The following is a 25114-nucleotide window of genomic DNA, read 5'->3' on the forward strand; positions in this document are numbered from 1 at the left end:
ATGGTCTAATCATCAAGACCTAAGATATAAAAGTATTCTAGTATTCCTAAACAACTGGTGGATCCCTTGTTGATCATATGATACCTCAACTGTGTCCTAATGTATCCACCCAACCACACCAATTATGCAGCCACCAAATTGACTTCATGAAGAGAGCCAAATCACATTATATTAGGAACTTGAGCTCCCAATATGTCCTTAGGTCCTAGGATAAATCAAAGCTAGTACATACAAGAGTCAATCTAGATCAGACATGATGGGTTTCTAATCCAGAGACTTCAAGTGATACTCCAATGCAAGTGTCTAAAAGGTTTGATAACAACATCCCATACCCATGGACATTAACAAACTTATATGGGGCAAAGGAACTAACTGGTCATTGAGAACAATGGTGGAGACTTTCCATCTCAACTCATTGTTGGTCCTATCATATATGATGTCCATGTATGAATAACCATAGGTTTGTCCTAAAACCTGCAAAGTGGTTATGGAACAACAGAGTATCAAGATCCATGAAACATAACTCTTCCATAGTTAGTGTATGTTATGGTTAAACATAAGTTCTTAAGGACAATAGAGGAAATCCTCTCCTTTAACTGATGAATACATGCACAGTTAAGGTAAATCCATATATTAATTATAACATCAATTACATCTCCATGCAAGACCTATGGTCAAGATCAACATTGGCTTTTTAGAACACACAATACTAATAATAAAGAGGGGTTTGGAAAAGAGCTAACACAGGTTCAATTTGCAACTGAAGTGTAAATGTGTGTGTGTGTGTGTGTGTGTGTGTGTGTGTGTGTACATACATACATACATACATACATACTGTGCGTGTGTGCGTGCGTGTGTGCGTGCATGCATGTGCGTGTATGCGTGCTTAGAATAATGGAGCCTGAAGAGTGAAGATGAATAGTCATGATCAATGATCCACATTTCCAGTGGTGTAGATCCTTCTTAGTCCACCTTCACTCCTATATCTCTGTAAGTGCGTGCTAAGGATTGGAAGTTCAATATGTTTTGAGCATAGGGAGAGTGCCACGAGTCCTTTATTTATAGGCTTCTATTTTCCCTTTTTCATCATAGAAACCAAACCATACTAGGACTCTCTTTCCCTTTTAGTGTTTGCCCCTCATTGTTGGATATTCTATATTGATTGGACCTTGAGTAACTTAGAGCCCAAATTTTCTTAAAATACAAAAAAAAATAAAAAATAATTGCACGTACATGCATGTAGACCACACTTATGTAGACAATTCTAACAGAAAAAACCTCTCCAATAAATTTAGAAGAATACCATTGGACTATTATGATTAGGCTAACCACCTTGCTTGAGTATTGTAAGAAATTTCATTGGGTTGCCAAAATCATGCAATCAAACTATCCTAGCTGTTTTATCAAAGGAATTAAATGACATTAGTTCTCTCTCTCTCTCTCTCTCTCTCTCTCTCTCTCTCTCTCTCTCAATCGTCTATTTATAAATAATCTTTTGAATTGTGAAGATCATCTAATCTATTTTTGGATGCACAGAATCTCTTATGCAGCTTCCACGGATGAATGATCCACATGTAGTCAAGCAACATGGGTCAGGCTTGATGAGAAATTCAACTAGTTATCCATTGATTTGAGTTTAGTAATATCCTTCTCCACTGACTTAGCCACAACGACTATAGTAGTACACAGCAATATTAGGATATTTAGTAGGGGTGGCAATGGGCCGGGTTCATGTCAATTTTATGGGTACCCATACTTGTATTCATTTGAGTGTTGAATTATATATATATATATATATATATATATATATATATATAGAGAGAGAGAGAGAGAGAGAGAGAGAGAGAGAGAGAGAGAGAGAGAGAGAGGCAAAATGTCATATAAATAAGATGGTGGGGCCCACATGGCAACTAGTTGTGTGTGAGCATTATATATATATATATATATATATATATATATATTTATAACACTATAACCATTGGATACTTTCCATTCCATCCATCCATTAAATGTCCACCAATTAGACATTAATGTGATTAAACCACTATAATTTGGGTTTATAGTTATATAAATTGTTGCCATTTTGACAGTCGAATTTGAGAATTTTGAATGATGAGTGTCGTTATCATTATTAACTAATGCTTTGTATCAATTGCTGGTCCGTTGCACTTTACCAAAGTATCAAAGTCTCTCTTCCACTTTGGGAGATATCAAAGTTTTTCTCTTCCATTGTTTATTTCCTATTTAAGCACGTTATGTAGATAGCCCATGATGGTATGTGCATACCATTAAACCCATGCATTAATTGGGCCCCACAATGACAATGGATGTTAAAAAAGAAGAAGGCAAACCGTTATGGACAATCTTTAAAACCTTCAAACTGACATGATGGACCTGATATTGAGAGGGAGGAATATCTACTGCTTATGCTCAGGTGGCAGTCGCTGCTGGGAGAGAGGAGAAAGAGAGATTGAGAGAGAGAGAGAGAGAGAGAGAGAGAGAGAGAGGGACAAGATTTATTTATTTATTTATTTTTCCAGGGAGAGGGGAGGGTATGATGTTTATCAAACATATGTGCTGAATAAATAGAAACTGAGATTAACCACATGAGGCATGAGTAGCTATAGCAAAATGAGTTACAATCCAAATTTATGGAAGTGAGTTTCATAGACATGGAGTTGACCATAGCCATTCAAATGTTGAAAGCATAAAGTTGCATGCAATTCTAAGTTCCACATAGGATTGTTCAACTAATTTCATATCATTTGTAGGAATTCAATTCTGTGTGGGCAAACTAGGTCCAATTAGGGGTCGTTTGGATGCCAGTAAAGTTTTAAGTTATAAACACTTTAAACTTGAAAACAGTTTCGGGTGTAAACTAGTTACATGCTATTTTGTTTGGCTTATAACTTGTATAAACGAATTATGTGTTTGGCTAACTAGTCAAGTATTTATAATGCATTAAATAGGTATTCACACCGTGTAGAGTTTGGGATGATAAATCTGGCCAATATTTGCAAATCACATAAAAAAATGGAGTGATTTTTTTGGGCCCTAGGAGAGTACCAAAGCATGCACGCATTGCACGAATTGGATGTCCTCCAGCCTCACAATGCGCCCAGATGTAATTTGGAAGTTTTTAATGGTGGACAAACTATCCTTCCCTATCATGTGGTCTATCTGACGACCTCATCAAGCTAGTTATTTATTTTATTTATTTATTTTTATTTGGGTGGTCGTAGGAAAGCATCAAGGAAGGTACATTATAGGCAAATTGGATGTACTGTATACACATCAAGGTGGGCCCTTCACATTAGGGATGTGTATCAACTATGGTGTTCTACTATCTATAATGTCTCTTTAGGTGGAAAAGCTTGCCATGTAGAATGAAATATGACTTTTTGTCAGGTTTGGTATCATAGCTGAAAGTTCTCTAATATGTTTGAAGTATGTAAAGCCTTTACGAGCAAATGCATGAATCCAAAAAACTCTTGTAATCCTTTTACAAATTAAGAATTTTACAGGCGTTCAAATGGGCCCTTAGCAATTGAGGTGAATAGGTTATATGTTGAGAGTTGTGATTTGGGGTGAGTTGGTCGAGTCACCTCTTTTAATTTAAATTCTAACAAGTGGTGCTGACGTAGATGGGACTTAACCGAGTCAGGCCGAGTCACCCTCTATTTTGAGAAGTGGTCCCGAATTGAATCGGACGAGTCATATTTGAGTTGGGGGGAGTGGTCAATCCATGCTTATTAGAATAGTGGCTACTTAATAGGAATCCAAACTTGCCTTGCACGTGGGGCCATTCCGCTGGCCCACCCATACATGAAGTCGTCAACGATCACAGGAACTCTTGAATTCCCCGCTGCCGTCGATGCCACGTGGCTGAAACACGTTCACAAAGGAATGGACGGCACACAGTTATAAATAAAACACATACCGTACGCTTCAGATGGTTATCCAAACGAATCTCAGTATATACATGTTAAGGCATGTTTGTTAAATCTGAAATCTGAAGACGTAAAACAGGCAGTGGATTTCTGTCTTTTGTTAAGTCTTTTTCACGGCTCGATGGAGAATTTGATAAGCCGATGGTTATTTATTTATTATTATTATTATTATTTTGTGTGTGTGTGTGTGTGTTTTAGAATATGGTTAACCAACATGTTAACTAATTGATTAGGATAAATTGGATCAGATTTTACAGTTTTTTTCTTCTGCAATACCTTGACATGACATGAGCCTGAAAGAGGTTCAAGAATTAATTTTCTTTTTCTAAGGGCTAAAATCTAATAACTTATTTTGGCTTTTTGACCCCAAATTGTAGGGTGGATCTCCAAAGATATGAAAGGTCTCCCTTCAAGCCATACATGCCACTTTCATTGAATACCGCTTTCCACATAATTCTATATCGATCTATGAGATCGAGTATGGAATTTTGTTTACTTACTTTAAATTGAGTATCCGTTTCCCTCCTTTTCTTGTTAAGATTGGCAATTCTGTATTTTACATATTCATACGATTTGAGTCCTTGGATTTCTGAAATGAATCTGAAATCTAAATCTAAAGTCTAATATGAAGTCAGAAAACTAATAATGAATCTAGAATAACTAATTTATTAACTAACATTTGAAATGTTGGAAATATGTTAATTTGACACATTTACCCATATGAAGCAATCATAATTGAATCCTTACCATTGAAACTTCATGGATTCCACGGGAATGTTTATTGCCATCCAACCTATTGATATGCTAGGTGGGGCCCACCATAATGTTAGTGAGAACTCCACCCATCCATCCATTTTGTGGGCTCATTTTAGGACACAGGACCAAATATGAGGTGGATCCAAAACTCAAGTGGGCCACATGAGAGAGAAAATTGGAGAAAGAAATGTCTACCATTGAAACCTTCCTTGGCTCTACCTTGATGTTTATATGCCATCCAAATCGTTTATAAGGTCATGAACATTGGAATGAAGTGTAAAAACAAAATACTTGGGCTGATACAAAACTTTTGGGGCCATACTAATGTTTCAAAGGTGGTCATTGAATCTCTACTATTTCCTCTCGTGTGGCCTACTTGAGTTTTGGATCCACTTCATTTTTGCAAAAACATCATGGTGGACCCCACAGTCAAGGGTCCCACCCACCTCAGTGATCTCGGGTCGCACCTTATCCCTCGCCTAGATCCGGACGCGGATTTCCTGCCAAAGACTTTAGCAGGAAGTTCTGCCCTAGAAACCTAAGTGGGGCCTAGGGGGCCAAAAATGATCTAGATCCAATACTCAAATGGGCTGAATCCGTCCATAGTTGAAATGTTCTTGGGGCTACAGAAGTTTTGAATGCGCTAATATTTGTGGTTTCAGTTCATATCCGTAGGAATGACGTTATTAATGATATTGATGGCATGTAAACATCATTGTCGACCCTAAGGAGGTTTCAACTATAGGAAATTTCCTACCCACCTTTTCCTTTAATGCGGCTCACTTGAGTGTTGTATCCTGTTTATTTTTGGTATCAAGTCCTAAAATGAGCTCAAAAAATGGATGGACGGGTTAGATTTATCAGAAACATCACGGTGGGTGCCCCGTAGATTTCCGACACAAGAACTTCATGTAATAGGCTGGCGCTGAGAATTGCCATTGTCAAATCCCCTGGTCAGGATTACCCAGAGATTGGACATTCAAGGGCTTTTGTGGGGCCTACCATGATATATATGTTTTATCCACACCGTTCATCCATTTTTTTTTTCATATCATTTTAGAAAATAAGATTAAAAAAAAAAGGCAGATATAAGGTTTAAGTGGGCCACACTACATGGAACAATGGAAATTGGGTGCATACCATTAAAACCTTCTTGGGGCCACAAAAGGCTCCGATCAAGCTGATTTTTGTGTTTTCCCTTCATCCAGGTCTGTGCGACCTTATGAAGAGGTTAGATGGCAAATAACCTCACGATGGACCTAATGAAGGTTTTAATGGTAGTTGTTCCATTTCCACCACTTTATGTGAGGTGGTCGACTTGAACATTGGTTGTGCATATTTTTTGGGATCATGCTTTAGAATAATATAAAAAAGTTGATGGACGGTGTGGATGTAACACATAAATCATGGTGGGCCCAGAAAAGTATCACACGTTAAAAGTTGGGTTGTTTATTATGTAAGCAATATTGAATTAAAAAAAGAAGTTTGCAGTTCTGGATTCACCATTAAGTTAGACCTCGTTCACTGAAAATTTTTGGCATAAAATGATGGAGAGGCGTTAACAAACACTACCAAACATCGAGTGCTTTCCACATTCCGTATTAAGTATAGAATTTCAGCGTTAACAAACAGGCCCTTAGGATCCCTTGCGATTGCTTGCCAAATGTGGACAGTAGCATGCACTGCCTTCCATTCGTACGTGATATTCCTATAAAGTCACGTGTGGCCCTTGGTATGTCCGTATGAAATCCACTCCATCCGTTAGTTCTGCCAGCTCATTTTTTTTCTAGTTGGTGTTTAGTCTGTTGCCATGGTTTTCAGCTATATGTGTGTGTGCATGCCAGAATTGAAATTGAGACTCAATTCAAACCGAACAACTATAACCCAAGCGCCATGATAGGCAGACACGTAGAGTATGACCGCGATCTAATGAGATTGGCCGCCTATTCAGCCACTCGCTCAATGTGTTAACAGGATCAAACCATATTAGAGAGTGTGGTTCATCTTCTGATGATGGGTTATACTTTTGCCTTTCGAAAATACTTTTCAATACAGATGAATGAAAATCAGAAAATGATTCTTATAGTTGGTTGTGGAGAACAATTGCAAAATGCCTTTTCGAGTGAAAAACTGAATCCAGCGTGGGAGTGTAGACTCAAATTACAGCCAAAACTACCAGCTACTTGGTTAACATTACGGATTACACTACGGAATGTAAACAACAAACTGGAAGTAAAGTATTAAACTAAGAAATGTATTTGTTTGATAGGAAAAGTAAAGGATTACATTATGGAATGTAAATTGAAGGATAATTTGAAAGATAGATTTGGTTTGATTGGGTTGATATGAGACGAATTCTTCCTCTTGCATTCCTCTTTTATTTATAACTTTAATTTGGCTATTTGGATCATTCTCACGTTCTAACGGTTGCCATAACCGTTCACCACTATTTGACTTCCTCTGTTTCTCCCTTGGCCATCTATCCTGTAACCGTTCCTGCATGATTGCTTCTTCATCTGCCGCTTAGGCATTGATGTAGCATTATTTGATACGTCCTGTTATTGTTTGCTAAGAAATCTTTTTAAATCTCTAAATACACCATACAGATTTGTATAAATCACACGTAATCTACCTGATTGGCTCTCATGAGGAATGACGATAATGGGGATGAGTATTGCCTCCGCATCGCTTCACCTTTGGAAAAAGGTGAAAGTAATATGCGACCCCTCATTAATGCGGTATTTATTAGTTACACATGACAGCGAGCCGATAACCGTCTTCGACTGATTCATCGTAACACGTCAGCAATAGTCGCACTTTATCGAAGTAAGAGTCGAACCCTATGTCGACATGTGTTCTTACATCGCTCCTTACACCATTGTAATGATGCCCTAATAAATGCTCTTCTCTCTCGGTCGATATGTAACGTCTCGGAAAAATCCGTACAAGGATCCGAGTACCACCTCAGGCAGAAATCGCATAGGACCAAAACCTTTAGAAATTAGGTTAATTTTAGCAAGTGCTAAACTAGAGTGCTTATGAAATTAGCACTAATGACTTTAAATATGATCTGCAAGACCCAAAACGTGCAGAATCATTGACACTACTTTACCCTTAAATCTAGAATCTATCCCTAAACCCGGTTGCTCTCGAGAGTATCCTGAAACTCCGTATCAGACGTGGGCCGCACGTCGAAAGTCCGATTACCCTGAAACTATACGGATATGATCGCATTACTGGACTTGACAACCCCCTCGAAAATCAAGTCCTAACTCTGTCTAGAAATGCACAACTTGAGCCCGGAGCAAAGTGTGTGAGAAACGTGAAAATATTTAGAAATAAAATTTGAATTTAAGTAATTTGAGTCGTGTCGCTTGCGGGCCAAATATAAGGATTCAGACTGTCAGAATCTGACCCAAATACACCCTCAGATCAGGAGAAATGTCACACACATGTCGGTGTACTTGTGACCCTGATCGAGTGACCGTGACCGTTGAACTGAAAATGGTCCGCCACGGCTGATCTACAAACCCGATCGGAACGAAAACTCAGCCTGACCTAGATCCATGGTCAGGGAGCTTAAGTCTGACCGTACGGGGAAAAGGGGCTACCAGAAGTGCTCCGTTGGACCGGAACAGTCCGTATTTGGATATAACCTAAGTATACCTTGGCCCTGGGGCCATTCCCATCAAACCTGGGCCTATATAAGGACCTTAAACCCTCTCTCTCACCCCATATGAATTTGAGAAACCCTAGGAGAGAGAGAAGAGAAAAGAGAAGGGAAAAGAGAGAGTGAGAGCGAGAGTTGGAGATTCTTCCTGGGATCCGATCCCGCTACTCCACGCACTCAACCACCATTCCTGTATCGGTATACAGGCGATTCTGACTCCGTACTTAGGTAAGAAAACCTAATCCTAACTTGTCTTAGGGTTTTCGACTAGCGTAATAGATGAATTAGCTAACCTATTCCCTGTTATAGGTTATTGTGGTGCCGTAGACAAGACTTAACTTTTAAAACTGAGTTCGCTACGAGTCTATCGGCGAAAGGTGCGGACTATAAATGTTTAGGTTATGGTTTTCAAGGCTTTCAATGTCAGTTAATGATTTATGACTGACTTGAATTGCTATCACATGCTTAGACATGTTGTTCCTGCACTTTACACACACACACACACACACACACACACACATATATATATATATATATATATATATATGAACTATGTTGAATATTGTGTATTCTTGTGTTTGTTGAAATGTTTGTATGTATATGGATTCTGGATATGGATTTGCCATTATCAACTGTTGTAGACATATGGTTGGAGTATATGTGATAATTTGTAAGACCCGTGTCCTAGTTCGTACCGTTCCATTAGCTTCCGCGGTCCTTCCGGTCGAATTTCGGCAACCTTCGCACCGTATCCGACGTTTGCGCACGATCCTAAACCGGGTCCCGCATACCTAAGTCAGTTCGAACCGAAACCTATACCTTTGCGACTGCGTCGTCGCCGCAGTTCCAACGCCGTGACTCACACACCGACCCGATACCCAGGCTAGAAGATGTCGGTTTGCGTTTATTCCGAATAAACGCCGCGCGTTGCGAATCTCGAGAGAATCTCTACAACAAGTTTCATCAATCAACCATAAATGCATCCCTTATTTAAGTACAACCACCCCACTCCTCCTTTTTCCACAAGTCAAACCTCTCTCTCCCTCACCATTCCTTCTTTAAAAAAGTTTCAAACTAAACCATCCCTCTTTTACCCATTTTTCAAACCAACCCATACCTCATTAATTACACCCACCACTCCATCCATCACTCTTAATATTCTCTTTCTCTCATTTACTCAAACAATCTCCCAAGCAACCCAAACTCTCACACGTCCAAGCTTCCCTCTCCCTCCCAAGTATGGTCCACCTTCTCATCTTCCATCTACACCTTCTCATCTTCCATCTCAACCATCCAAACCCCATCAACCTCCATCAAAGTTGAAGGCAAGGAGCTTAGGAGCCTAAGGGAGCAAGGAGAAGGCCTAAAGGTGGGTGATCCACCGTTAATTTCAAAATTTAGGGTCCACTTGTTGTGGGACCCACTTGATGTATGTGTTGTATCAATGGAGGGCCCATAGTGGCGGGGTCCCTCCTCTCCATCACCGTCTCTCTTGTCTCTCTCTCTCTCTCTCTCTCTCTCTTTCCATTGTGATGGTGTGGATCCCACCAAAATGTGTTATATCTACTCCGTCCACCAACATCAGACAGTATGACCCACCCTATTGCAGGTGATGATCCACACCATCCATTGTTTAGATGGACCCAATACACCATTACTTCTATATATTATATATAATAATATGATATATAATATATATATTATATATATGTATATACATGCAGGTGGGCCACATGTATGTGGGACCCACCATGATGCTGTAGCCGTCCAGCGTCTCTGGACACTGGGCAGGGGTGGCTAACACGGATTGTGTGTACTTACAGGGTGTGTACTTTCAAGCTAACAAAGAAAGAAGGGGCTTTTTGGGTGGGCTACTTAGGTAGGCCCTACCTTGATGTATACATTTAATCCAAGCCGTCCATCCTCTTCCTCAGATCATTTTAGGCGTTGAGCCGAAAAATGAGACTGATCTGGTTTCCTGGTGGGCCATGGTATAGGAAACAATATTCTTACCATTGAAATACTGCCGGATGTTTGGTATACCAAAACCTGTCCAATATTGGACTCGTTGGGATTGTATCGAGCCACAGGGACCAATGGCTGGGTTGGATTCATCCGAGGTGGGCCCCACCTACCAAAAACCACCGAATTTTAGTTTTTTTTTTTAAAAAAAGGGGTACAGCAGCAGTAGCGTTGCTGCCAGAAGACGCAGGTAGCGCCTGCGGCTGCATGGGTAGGCGGACGGATGAGCTGGCCCTCACAACCCAGCTGTGGGCCCCACCTTGATGCGTTTCGACCATCAACACCATGCATTTGATGGGTCCCCACGGACCAGGTGGTCGCCCCAAAAATCAGCCGTATACGGAACTCAGGTGGGCCACACCATCTAAAATCATGTGAAGACATGCCAAAAACATATAAAAACACTTGGTGGGGCTTACCTGAAATTTGGATGCGGCTGAAACTTGGTTTGAACACTTAGCCAAGTGGGACACACATAATGGGTGGGCTGGATTTGCGAACCACACTGCAGTGGGCCCCTGACTGTGACCCTATGAATGGTTTAGGTGGCAAATAAACATTCCAGTGGACCCCTTGGTCCACGTGACCCTATCAACGGTCTGGATGCAAATATACATTATGGTGGGCCCTGGTCCACTTGACTTTATGAACAGATTGGAGGCAAATAAATATTACAGTGGGCCCTACCCCCTTGGTCCATGTGACCTTACCAACAGGTCAGATGATAAATAAATATTATAGTGGGCCTTAGGCCCATGTGATCCTATGAACAGTTTGGTTGGAAAACAAACATTACAGTGGCCCCAGGGTTTGTGTGACCTTATCCACATATTGGATGGAAAATAAACGTTTATGGTGGGCCCACACGGGACCCACTAATGTATGTTTTGTATCCACACTGTTCATTTATTTTGTGGGGTCCACCCAATTTATGTGCCCCAAATATGGGCCACCCTAGGCAAGTCCACCGTGATGAGTGTGTCGGACCCTCTGTCCTTCTAATTCTGCCAATCATGGGCTGCCATATGAGGCCCATGTGACTAGGCCTATTCTGATGTATTTATGGGCTGTCCATTGAGGCCCACTTTGATTTGTATAAGGCCATTAGTTGAGGCCCATCTTAATGTATTCATGGTCACCCATTAAGGCCCACTTTGATATATATGAGACAATGGTTTGAGGCCCATTTGATGTATTGAAGGCCCATGGGTCGAGGCCCAATGGGTTGTACATGAGGTCCATTACAACGTGATTCTACCATGGTTCATGTGTTGACTATTGTAGTGGGCTACGCCTTGGGAGCAATGATGGTTTGACGTCCACATTGAATGAATAATGTTGGTTAAATGTCCACATTATAACTCTCCCTAAGGCCCACTGATAGGCCCATACTTGTAGGAAGTAGGCCGTCTAGGCCCATCTCCGTTATACACAGAGCCCATCTCTTTATATATGTTTAATATAGATCCATGATTCATGATCATACACATCATATGTAGGCCTGATATGAGGAGTGACCGATCATAGCATATGCTTTTGGGCGGACTGTTTATGGGCTCCCTGATAGGCTGAGTTGCCCCATATAAGTGCATGGTACACGTAGGATTGTTGCATGACTGGTAGTGTGACTCATGCACTTACATTTGTGTGATTGTAGTTACTATATGCCCTAGCGACATCATGGCTATAGCCTCCACGGACACATCATGGATGGCAGGATTGGATACCGAAAATATTTAGTTCTAGCATACGGGCGCCATAGATGTCTCTGGGTGAAAATCCCTAAACCTGATGGTACCAGAGGATGACTCCAACGTCGAGACCGAGTGGATACACGAGCGCGCGAGAGCCGTATACCAGTAGGCCGCGTCTCCCACTGTGTCGTGGTCGGTTGAAAAGGGGAGTGACCTTACCCGCCTGAGTGAGGGGGCAATTTCTAGATTGAGTTTGACCAGCTTGAGGAATCGGTCCGCTATCGACGAGTCGGGCCTGATATTGGCAGGCGGATAGTGAGGTCTCTTTCACCCTCCCAGTTGTGCGTCCGGATAGGTGCGGCAAGCTGGCGTAGAGTGTACTTGACCCCGGTGATTATCCAGATTGAGAACCGCATTGATTTGATGCTCTAGTGAGGAGCTGCATTGATATGTGGATGAGGATTGACATGCTTGACTTGCATTCTGCATCGCATGGCCTTGATGTGGCCGATCGCATTCATGTTTTGCCCCATATGGCCTTGGTACGGCTGATTGCATACATGTGTTCATCAGCATGATTCCGCATTTCTTTGATCTTGCATCCTGAGCACGCTCATATTGCGCACATACTTACACCACCCTCTAAGCTTTCTATAAGTTTATGCACGATTGATGTGTGCAAGTGACGCCAGGATGCAGCCATAGCTTCGCTGCCGTTGGAGTGCAGTCGAGCTTTTGGAGTTTTTGTTACTTTCAGTATATTGTATTTCCCTGACATACGCATTGTACTCAAAGTTTTGATCATAGTGGATTTTGTGATGGTGTTCTTGTGGTTATTGTTTGTGGGTTATGCTTTTATTATGCTCATTACGAATCAAATGATATTAGAAATCCTCCTTGTGGGATCCTAGGATCGAAACCTAGTAAATGGGTACCGGGAGCCGAGAATGGGGTTCTACGGTGGCTGTCGGTGCCGGATTCGGCGATCGGGAATTTTGTGAGCCCGGTTTCTGAGCTCGGGGCGTGACACAATTCCTTAGTGAAAGGATTTGCCCTAATACGTGCTATCACCAACATACATCATGTATGTTGGAATATGTAGTCTAAGTGTTTGTAGAAATGTCTAAATGAACAAGTGTGTAATAAATTGTACGTTATATGAGCGTTGAGAAGAGATTCTCAACTATCTTAACGATGTGTATGATTTCCTCCATATAACTTACATTCTTTGTCTGTTTTACTTAGGGATTATATATGTGTGAATTCATGTTTAAGTTGAAATCCATCAAATGCTCATGTGCTAGTATGATTGGAATTATTGATCCATTACTGTTCTGATTTGTTTGTATGATTTTCTGTTATAATTGAATGTGTTTGGGACTACGAAATAGTCCAGGCAAACGGTAACAGGCACTGAATAGGTGGCTGAGGTTGTTTCGCCACATAGGACGTGATCGATGAATCCGAGCCGTACTTGGGATGTCGGCAGTGGTTAGGCCACACGGAGTGCTTATGCACTCCATGCCGATTAATTCAAAGTGCGCTCGTACTAGTCGAGCTCGTCAAGTAACCCGATTGACCGATGTATGTTCACCATGTATGGACGCGACTGCTTGAATCTAAGGTACCAAACTCACTAGTGAAAACCCTTTTAAACCTTGATACCTCGATCTGCTAAGACTCATGAGCCGGGCATGGTGGTATGGGACACCGTGGTCGAGCTATCGGCCTACGCTGGGGTGACGAGCCTCCCCGTAGTGACCAGTGAGCAACCCAGACTCGTGACCCGAATACGGTGGTATGGGACACTATATTCGAGTTGTCGGCCTACACTGATAAGGTGACGAGCCCTTTGTAGTGACCTCGAGCGTACGCTAAGACTGCGTAGAGGCGACGAGCCCTTACATAACAACAAGAGTATACTAGGCCTGCACTGATAAGGTGATGAGCCCTTTGCAGTGACCTAGAACCGTAACATTATATGAGATTTACTAGGATTGACGACCCTAGATTGGATCATCGTTTGGGAATTGATATAAGGGAGGTACCTTAGCTTCCCAATCTTGCTGTATGAAAAGGACTAATAAGAACTTGATAATCACGTTTATGCACCACACTGCATGTGCCATTTGGCGTTGGGCAGAGCACTGAGGAAGTGACTGACATGCGTGACCGTTATATGAAGATCGCTGAGGGAGTGCAGGCGAGGGCATGCATCATTTATTCATACCATTCCTGCATTAATCAGAGTACTTAGGGATGTTCGACTGTATTGCTTTATCATTACTGCTTGACTGAATTGATAACATGTTAACCTTTGCTTTATTGTTCCACTGAGTTGATCACTCACTCCCACATTACGGGACGGTGTCTTGAATACCAACCAGACCCTATTGTAGGTTCAGATGATGGAGTAGCCTGGGAGGCAGAGCCGGACTTTGAGGATGATGAGGAGGCATTCTCATACATGCAGTATTCAGGCGGGTTCTCGTAGGCCGTTCTGAATCGACGGGGCTTTAGGGTTATACTTGTAGTGAACTATTACATTTCTGATATTATGTATTTTGAAACAATACATGTAATTATTGACCTGGCAATGCATACATACTTTGGGGACTTATACTGATTGTAAAGTTATACATATTCGTTTCAGTCTTCCACTTGCGTATTACAACTGTCCCTAGATTATGTTTTGCTGATTAGGCTTAATCTTATTCATATTTATGCACTAATACAGACAACATTTAATCATAATAAAATATGTTGCATAAGTGATGCGTTGGAACTCGGGAGTTGAACTTTTACTCGACCCCCGATTTTCAGGGCGTTACACAATATAAATGCTGTTTCGAATTCTTTTTCATTCTTACGCCCTCATTCCTTATTCTTCTGAGCAACTTTGAATTCCAATATTTCTTTAGAGTAATGGCTGCCTCTTCATCTTCCGCCCTGTCATTCTAACAAAACGATCTTGTTACAATGATGGATGCTCTTGCTGACAAGTGCATCAACAAGACAGTCTTTCAATTGCCCATCTATGATTACTACCATTTGGGTCCAATGTTCACTTCGACAATGCAAGTTGAAGAAGTTAGCATGATGGATCCTTTGTTTCCCATCCGCTCTGGCGAAACTCTACTGATTCAATCCGAGTCTATCTTTGATTCCATCAATGCCTTGAAGAACCCTCGATCATGGCCGAAGCCCATTCCAAAATGAAATGCTTGGTTTACCCGTGTCTCATCTCAACATAAGGCAACATGGAAAGCAACATGCATTTATGAGTATATCAAGCTCCCCGTCTACGATTATCCAATAGATCCACCCCTCTTTGTCACAGCTTCAGCATTTTGGAGTTCGTCGACCAATACATTTTTCTTTAATTGCGGTCCCATGAATCCAACAATTTTTGATATTGCAATTTTAACCCAACTTCTCCCTTTTGGTGAAGCCATTTATCTCGGTTTCATGCAGAAAGAGGCCAAGAACTTCTCGAACAAAGATTGAAAAGCTTATTCGCACTTCATGTAGGCCTATCGTAATCCCAGCAGACTGGTTGATTACGAAGAACATACAACTTTTCTGCTACTTTGAATCTGTCGACATCTGATCTATGTGAATGCCCTGCAAATAACCACCGAATATGTTTATCTAGCCGACGCCCTTGCCTAAGGTCAAAAACTTGCCCTAACGCCTTATGTACTCGGCCACTTATACAGAAGAATATATGAAGTTACCACTAAAGGTTTGTTTCTTGGAGGAGGACCACTTGGCTTTTCTAGATGTCAATGTACGAGTACTTATGTCCCTTTCTTATACATCACTCCATCTATTCTGAAGCAACCTGTACTTCCTATGGCGAGTATCATCCACTCCCCAAGATACTCCTTTTTTTTTCTTTTTTCTTTTTTATTTTTCAGTGTATACGAATACATTGTTTTTCTCTTCGGGTAGAAGCAGATGGAATCGGTCGTTCACTCCATTCCACGACGGGGAATATGGTCCTAGTTGGTTTTCTAGCTGATATGCGCAGGAGAACGATCATGAGGCATCATAGACGTACCTGGCTTGAGAAAGCTACCTCATCGGCTGAGACTTTCCATACGGAGGTTCAATCTATTCCGGTGAAAATGCCAAGGCCGGGATCGAATAGTATTGTCCGAATTTGCTCACTCGACAATTCGGTTTTGTTCAATGCATCTCTTAACTATTTACCCAGAAGACTTGCAACCAACCCCCTTTTAGTCAGCCGATCGCCGACAAAGCCGAGCTCTATTGGTCTCTCCATTCTTCTTTTCAAGAAGCCAGTTTGGCTCTTGATCTTCCTTGCTATCCAAATCAACTACAAGCAATGGATACTTTTTCCATTTGGTGGGAAAGCCATTATCAAAGGTTACTGAATAAGTCTCTTGAAGAGATTATATCCCAACTTTCTTCAAAGCTTAAGCCTAAAGGAAAGAAGATGGTAGCACCCTCATCGGCCAGTACACCAAGCCAAAAAATAAATACGCCAAAGACAGATCGACCACGATATCTTTCCCTCAAACTTCACTGATAGAAGCAGCTGCTGCTTCTTGGAAGTGCTAGAAAATTGCAGTGAAGATTTCTGCTACTCTGGCACCTCCACCAATTCGCCAAGGTTCATTAGCTCCGAAGAGAATTCTTGACTTGGGAGCTTCACTTGGTCCACCTCTAAAGTCTCCTATCTTAGTTCTTAAACGCGTCGATCCATCTCCTCAATCAATAACTGTGGATAGATCGTTGCTGACTCCATCAAAGCTCCGACGGACATCATGTACTTCCTTGGCCGATGATGTATCTTCCTTCAAAAAATATTTTAAAACTAAGTACTAGCTAGGTCTCTCAATCGTTGATTATTCAAAAGAAATCAAAGAAGGCTTGAAACATCACCAAGAAGTTCATTATAATAAATGCTGAAATAAATGGTATCAAGATCAAGAAAGACTTAATACCATGATCTCTCATTTGATGAAAAGTATATTACTCCTTACCATCCCAATCCGCCACCATTCGCTACTTCAACACAAGTGCTGACGATGATTATAAAAAATCCTTAGGCCGTTGACACATGATTCATCACTTACACCGCCCATTCTGATTTAGGTGGAAATTATTTACCTATATATAATTATCTTGAATTATCTTGATTTTCATATTAATTAATTATACCTTTTTCTTGCAGTTACCTGGGAGCTATCGACCACTGACAAACAAATCATTGTGGCACAACCATTATAACAACACCCATCAGCGACCGATGCCCCTGAGATCGTTGATACCCAGCCCGTAATTTCTGAGAATTTGGTCAGTGTTGAGGCCATTCCATCTCATAGCTCTCATGAGGTTACAACTCTTCCTTTAACATTTGAATACATAATCGACATACCTCCAACACTTCCTGTTACGGTTGATTAGGAAGAAGAAGAAGATGAAGCGCCACTCCACCATTCTGGTGAGAAACTATCTTCTCAGCCAACACCTCCCTTACTCGACGAACAAATTCCTTCAATAGTTGAAGAATCTTCAGCTTATGGGGGAACTAATGTTTTGGCTGAGGAGGTTGTAATGGTCGATGTCTCAGAGCACAACTTACATCTGCTACCCACTTCTATACCATCAATGGTGGGTGATGCTCCGACTCTCACCTCTCTTAATCAAGATGGGCCTTCATACGAGGATATCATTTTATCATTCGAGAAGGCCCTTATTGAAGACATCGTTGTGGCCGAGTCGTCCTCTCTCGAGCAATCTGCAAAACCTCAAAGCATAACTTCAAATCCTCCTGCAAATGGGATCATCTGGATCTCTGACGGCTGAGATGGTTGATAAGCTTGAACGATTGGTCAAGTCATATCGTGTTTGTGTTTACTCTTGATCAAATCCCAACCTGGTAGATAAAATACTAATTCTTACGGAATATTTGGGATTCGTCTAAGCACACAACCATGTATGTGCTATTGTCGACCGAATCAAAGTGGAACATTCCACAACAGAGTCTTAAATGGCTTCTGCCAAGGACATCATTAACGACCTTGTTTCTGGCACTGCTGAATTAAAGACCTCTGGGACCGAGCTCGAGGATATGGAGGTCAGAATTACAGCTCCAGAAGCGGAGCTAATAACTTTAAAGAGGGACTATGTGGAGAAACATGCAGAACACATCCGCTGAAAGGAGATGGTCAAGTGATTAACAAGTCTATTAAGACTCAAACAACCAACATTGGTCGACTTTGTCGATCAGTAGTTAAACAGGAGACTACTTTACAAGCATAAAAAATCACTTATCAATATAATCAACCATCGAACATGTTTTGTTCTTTTCATGCCTTAGTTTGTTTTATGCTCTTTTATGTAACTGACTACTGACTTGGCGCTTAAAATCCGATACATCATGGGCTCATTTCGAATTTGAAACCTTAATCACTACGCGTTCTTGGTTGCTTGGAACATGTATTGACTTTCTTGTCATAATCGCTCTGAATCGTGGGTACAAAATTTACCTATTTAAACTGGTCTAAATTTCATTCGAATTCACAATAACCTCGTCTTTATACCTCTGTCATGTTTCCATGGCTTCCAACCATTCTTCTTTCATCGCTGGTGCTGCAAGTTATTTGAAGGAGATATTCAAGTGGGGCTAAGTGGAATTTTGTCAATCCTCATTACTCTTTGATGCAAACTATTTCATCAAAGAGGCTTCCACTGCGGCTGAATCAGAGGCTGCGCTCGGAGAACTCCTTTAAAAGCTAAAGCGTCTTCATCCTATGGGATGTCGTTATCTCAAGCTTACCTTCTATTATGAAATGCTTTGTGGATACCTCCACCAACAAGTATCGGCTAAAGAAGATTCTACGGGGGTGAGCAAGGCTCGTGAACTGGCTTGGTACAACCGATTATGCTGGGTTCAGACGCACCAGTTTAATCACACCATGCTCCATGCGTTGCAAGCCTATCGCACTGGACTAATGGAAGTGCTCAAGGAATGGGAATGTTCCTTCTTCGCCAAAGACGTGGTCATTCTAGAAGACCTCTCATTTATGGACAAACAGATCACTATCTACCAGATGCAGTTGAAAATAAGTCTTAGTGCAAAGAGAGAAGTCGAAAACATGGTGCCCTCAAACAGTATCTACGTCGACTAGCTGCTTCACCTTCTTTCGATTATCATCAAGAAAGGACCAGATTGGACACCTAAACAAGAGAATAATGAGGCCGAGATGCAAGCTCTCCTTGAGGAGTTCGAGGGAATGAAGATTTAAGTTGCTCGGTCATCTTTTGTTCCCCTTTCTATTTCTCTTTCGTGCATGTGTTATGCAGTTAATGACCGGCAATGTTATTAAATAAATCTCTCTTTTTATCAATAAGATTGATATTCTGGTAAGGTATGTAATGGTTTTTTTTCCCAGGTACTAAATCTTCTACCATTGGTCACAGCTACAGATGTTCAGAAAATATAATTGGTTCGATAGTGTTCCTACAACGACCAAGTTTCTTTATCACTAATTGGTCGCTTAATACTTTGTTTTTTTTTTTAAATTTTTAATTCACGTATGTTCCACCTTATGCTAACTCAGTAGGAGTAAATACGCAACGTTCCTTGAGGAACCTCATTTACTCCATTGCACCCCCTATGTTCTCAGAAATGAATCGACAACCCAATCGCCTGCTTCAGATTCCCAACCGTCGAACCCTATCTGATGCATGTATTTATTACTCCTCATGACCTTTATAAAAGAGCACTCCCCATTCAAATTTGCAACACACCGCGAATAAGAAATCTCAGCAGCGAGCCTTGACGCCGTGGATTCTTCTTTTTTCTTCTTCAATCCTTGAGGGTTTTAAAAGAAATCCTCGAGAAAGGGATTGACTCCTCCCACTCCCCTTTTCTCCATGATGCTTATCCCTTAGGGATGCGACTGAAGCAGCCAAGACTGATAAACTTCTACAATAGGTTCTCAAGGTCATTTCGAACCTCCAGCGGCTTGGAGAGGCATACTCCAAGGCCGATTTTGAACTTGAACGATGTTCTGCCCCTCTGATGGAACTATCGGCCCTCTGAGCCGAGTCCGCGACTCTTTCAGCTCGCTATGATGTAGCTTGGAAGATTTGACTGTATTTGACCTGTCAACATTGCTTTGACAAGAGATATTACGATCCATGGAGGTTGTACTTGGCAACCTCTTCACCGACCTCTCCGTTGCCCAACAACTCTATCCAGGGTGTGATTGGCTAAACAATCTGGACCAACGAAACTTCATCGAGTCCCAGATAGAACTCTATCAGACTCGTGAAGAGTTCGAAAAGTCTGAAAAATTGAGGGCCAAGCAGAAGTTCATAGCCGTTAACCGATGCCTCAAAGTAGTCATCGACCTTCTCCACAAACTCACAGACCAGCGACTGTCATGGAGAAGTAAACTGTCAAACAATGTAAATGGTTGTTTGACATGGTATCAAAGTAGAAGGTCCTATGTTCGAATCTCGAGAGTAGAAAATATGCCTCGCTAATATATTATTCTCCCACGGGTGGTCAGGAAAAATCAGGTTCGGCCTAAGGACCGGGAAATCAAGCCCAGCCTATTTGTGGGGTGAGCATTCCTCCACCCTCATCAGTATGTTCTCGTGCGGAGTTGATAAAGTCCCTTAATATGCATTGATACACCACACTCTGGTAACTTAAGCTTTTGGAGTAAATGGTTATTTGACATAAACGTGCACTGGCTATGAAGGCCAAGGAGTCAGCTGTCAGGGAATTTGAAGAACTCAAAGCAACGAACCTGTAATTTGTTTGACAGGAAAAATAAATGATTACACTATGGAATGTAAATTGTTTGGTAATTGAAAGGATAATTTGAAAGATATATTTAGTTTGATTGTGTTGATATGAGATGAATTCTTCCTCTTGCATTCTTCTTTTATTTATAATTTTAACCTGGCTATCTGGATCCTTTTCACATTCTGACGGTTGTTATAACTGTTCGCTACTATTTGACTTCCTCTGTTTCTCCCTTGGCCTTCTATCTTGTAACCATTCTTGCACGATTGCTTCTTCATTGGTCTCTTAGGCATTGACGTGGCACTGTTTGATACGTCCTGCTATTGTTTGCTAAGAAATCTTTTCAAATATCTAAATACACCGTGCATATTTGTATAAATCACACGTAATATACCCCTGATTGGCTTTAACGAGGAATGATGATAATGGGGATGAATAATCCCCACTTTTCCTTGTGTTGTGGCCCACATAGTGGATCTAGTTTATTTTGGACTTTCATTGTAAGATGAGCTTGCCAAACTGATGGATGGAGTGCATTTTACATGGAAAATGCAGTGGGCCACACAGGGCTTTGTGTCGCAGGAACTCCGTCTCATGTATCGGGACACCAATTGTATACTGATACTGGAAACTATGCTCTGTGAGCCCAGAATGATGTATGTGTTTTATCTATGCCGCCCATTCATTTTGATCATTATTTTAGGAAAATGAGCACAAAAATGAAGCAGATCTTAATTTTTGGTGGACTACACCACAGGGAACAAGGGTGATTCACCATTAAAAACTTCAAATGGGCCACAAAAGTCTTGGACCAAGCCGATATCTGTGTTTTCCCTTCATTCAAGTCAGTGTGACCTTATCAACACATTGGATGGCAAACAAACATTATAGTGGGCCCTAAGAAGTTTTTAATGGTGGGTCCACTTGAGATTTGGATTTGCTTCATTTTTGAGATAATGTCCTAAAAAGAACCGGAAAACAGAAAAATGGTGTGGATATACAACATATACATCAAGGTGGGCCTACGATCGGGTAATCACCTAATCGGCGCCCCTAATGCACGGCTCGGTTATAAAAGGTTGTTTAAGCCTTTTTACCCTCATTAGTAAGTGAGGAAGGACGCTTTTTCGTAAATGTATGAAAGTTTTTTTTTTTTTTTTTTAATTTTTTAATTTTAATTTTTTTTTTAAAGTAGCAATTGTGAGGTGAAAGTCACTTAAAAGTATTTATGTTAAATAATTAAAGAGCTTTAAAATTTAAATATGTTGTGTCATCCATTTTCCATATATTATGGTGATAGAAATGTGACCCACCATTTTGTGATTTTTCCAAAATCTTGGTAATATTTGTCACATTGATGAATATTGGTGCACATACAAGTAAGAACTTTTCTAAGCCACAAGCCCACATGGTGCATTGAAGCTCGTGTACCCACCACACGTGCTAACATACAACATGTTTTTTGCAAAAATAAAATCAGGTTGGATCAATAACACAGGTGGTGGATGGGTTAGAAAATTTCAACCAATTGTTCAAAATTGTACATTTGTTTTTCAAACTGTGGTCCATCTGATTAGTGGATCAACCTGATTATTGGGCTAGTGTATCAAAATAGTAGTGCCGTTGTGATGAATGGATTGGATTTTGGACCTATCATGCCATGCTGGTACATATGTGAATCTTAGTTTTTATTTTATCAAATGTCTATTTCTCTCCGAGCTATGCGGGGAAACAAGGATTGATCAATTTCAGAACGGGTAGGGCAGCCCGGGCCCAATAAACTTTTGATATGCGAGGCTTAGGCATGCTGTTCTAGGTCCGAAAGGCCTTAAGCCTAATTTTGTTGATCCGGCCGGACCTGGTGGGACCCTGATGTAGAGCGGGTCGCAGGCACTTTCATGTCCAAGATAGACCGGAGAAGGCCCAATTGGAGGTGGAGGTGATCCGGACCGTCAGAACCTTACAGCAGGCATATCTCGTAAATCAGAATGAGTTACTCGATTTACAATATATGATTTTGGGGATAGGAGAAGCTACTTCAACCAACCAACCTGGTGATGCCGGGTTGCCCATGCCGAATTTGCGAGATTTTAAGCCACATAAGACACTTACTATCAATAGTAAATTTACTATTTATAGTGAGTTATGAATTTTCGGGAGTTTTATTTATAGTTTAATTCTAAAACTTCTTCTAAGGCTTGGTATTCCTATTTAAAGTGTTGTAGACTGGTTTATTTCAATCATGAATCAATTTATGAATTTTCATGAATATTATTTATATTTTCTTGCTTTTTACTCGTGATTCAAGAAGTATATGTGAGGAGTGTAGAGAAGCTTCGTGAATTTGATGTAGTTATCCTTGAAGAAAACGGTGATCGACCTCATCGGGTTTAACCCTGCATAAATCTTATCCAGACCAAATATAGCGTCAGCATTCTCGTGCTTTTGGTTGCACATGATTTATATCATCAAGTTTCATGATATTTGGTGTAACCAAGCGCACCTTAAACTACTTTTAATTTTGCGTACCTCCCATGTCCCACTGCATCAAAGGGCGATAAGAAATCCTTGGAAGCATTAAGAGGCATGGACGCTGCAGCTCCAGCTGCAAAGTACTTGGCAGACACTATCTTCCCATTGCATGAAGTGGATGGGAAGTGAGGGCCTGCCTCGCAGACGCCGCCGGAGAACTGAGGAAGGCCCGCCTGGAACGGATTGAGGGGATCATAAGCGAAGCTTAGGTGCGTCGGATCGATTCCCGTGTCAATGATCCCGATAACAATACCATCGCCTGCATTTTCCTCTCCTCCTTCTTGGGTCCACATGCCTGTGGGCCCAGTTAGCCCAAGATATCGAGGAGTGTAAGTTGTCATTAGCTTAGCACCTCTATCTTTTTCTATCAAGCTCACTCCTTGTGCAGATTTAAGCTTGTTGACCTGTGACATGCTAGCTATATTAAAATATAAAGGAGTGTTTGGATGCTCAATTGAAATGAATTGCAATAACTCTCTATTGTTTAAAAGCCATAGTTCACATGGTTAGAATCACTGAAGCAAAATACTACTTTGGAATCATAAGCAATAGAAAGTAGGATTTATGGAATAAATGTTTCAAAAATGATGATTGGCGTTAAATTTTCCTGCTCAATCTTAATTGTTCATTTTCCACGTTATTGATTGGATGGATGTTTAGGATCATCTGATTGGTATGATTTATTTATTTATTTATTTTTAATTTTTTTATTTATTTTAACCATGGCTTATCTCCAGATGTACAAGAGTGGATGGTTTAGATTGATGAGTACACATCTAACATGTCAATTAAAAGCTTTGGGGATGTTGCAAACACATACACATTACAACTTCACAGGGGATATTAGCAAAAAAATGGCCATTAAAACGAATTGGATCTATCTTGCATGAGGGTATGTGCCTTGGATAATCAAATGCCCATGGTTTTAAAACACAAACTCACATGAATTCTGCTCCAGTTGAGTCTACTCGGAAGCACAGGTGATTTCTTGAGCTTGTTGTTTTAGTGTTATTTAACATTTAAGAAGTACAAATAATATATAAATAATGCTGACTTGTGCTGATTGCAGTAGAGTTTTTTATTTTTATTTTTGTGTGTGTGTGTGTGTGTGAAGTTTTCATGGAGTTGCGTTGAGTTTTATTTATTTATTTAATATTTAAGTTGAATAGAGTTTTTCTCAAGTTTTGATTGTGTTGTTGACTGGATTGAACTTTTCTTGAGTTATGATGAAATCTGGTCCAGTCATGTCAATTTGGGCCACTCAGATCAAGTCTTTTCAAGTTGTCAAATTATGCAAATGCATTAAGGTCCTAACATGATTGTACCAGGACTGCCCACCTATGAGCAATTTTTTTATTTTTTTTTTCACAATCCAATAATCTCACTGTTGGTGCCCTTCAAGTTTGGGCATGAAAAATTAGAATTTTGAATAGAGCCCGCCTGACGGCATATCCTAAAACAGTTCAAAATCTGGGCAAAAGACCTACTCCAGCCCAGCCCATTGAGAAGCCCTATTCACAATCTGGGAATTGTACTAGTAGAATAGATCACACGATATCTAAGTCAAAAGGGGTGCAAACAAGTATAGTGTTGGAATTGTAGAAATATTGATCACGTGTGCAAAAATTATAAACTAAGGAAAGCAAATCACTAAAATTCTAAACCTGATTCACATGATCTAGCATCAAATTCAAAG

At 40.8% G+C, this 25114-nt stretch overlaps 1 protein-coding gene across 1 annotated transcript in view; it reads right to left on the reverse strand.

Moving 5' to 3' along the window:
* The window catches only part of LOC131228696 (subtilisin-like protease SBT2.4), a 69607-nt gene that overhangs the window by 18232 nt on the left and 26261 nt on the right, over positions 1–25114 (reverse strand). The window contains exons 3-4 of the mRNA XM_058224538.1: positions 23416–23822; positions 3790–3885 (exon numbers count right to left, since the gene is read on the reverse strand). Of these exons, the coding sequence (XP_058080521.1) occupies positions 3790–3885; positions 23416–23822 (503 nt within the window). The remainder of the gene's footprint in view (positions 1–3789; positions 3886–23415; positions 23823–25114) is intronic.

This window comes from Magnolia sinica, chromosome 16 (genome assembly GCF_029962835.1).
Source record: "Magnolia sinica isolate HGM2019 chromosome 16, MsV1, whole genome shotgun sequence".
NCBI classification, from domain to species: domain Eukaryota; kingdom Viridiplantae; phylum Streptophyta; class Magnoliopsida; order Magnoliales; family Magnoliaceae; genus Magnolia; species Magnolia sinica.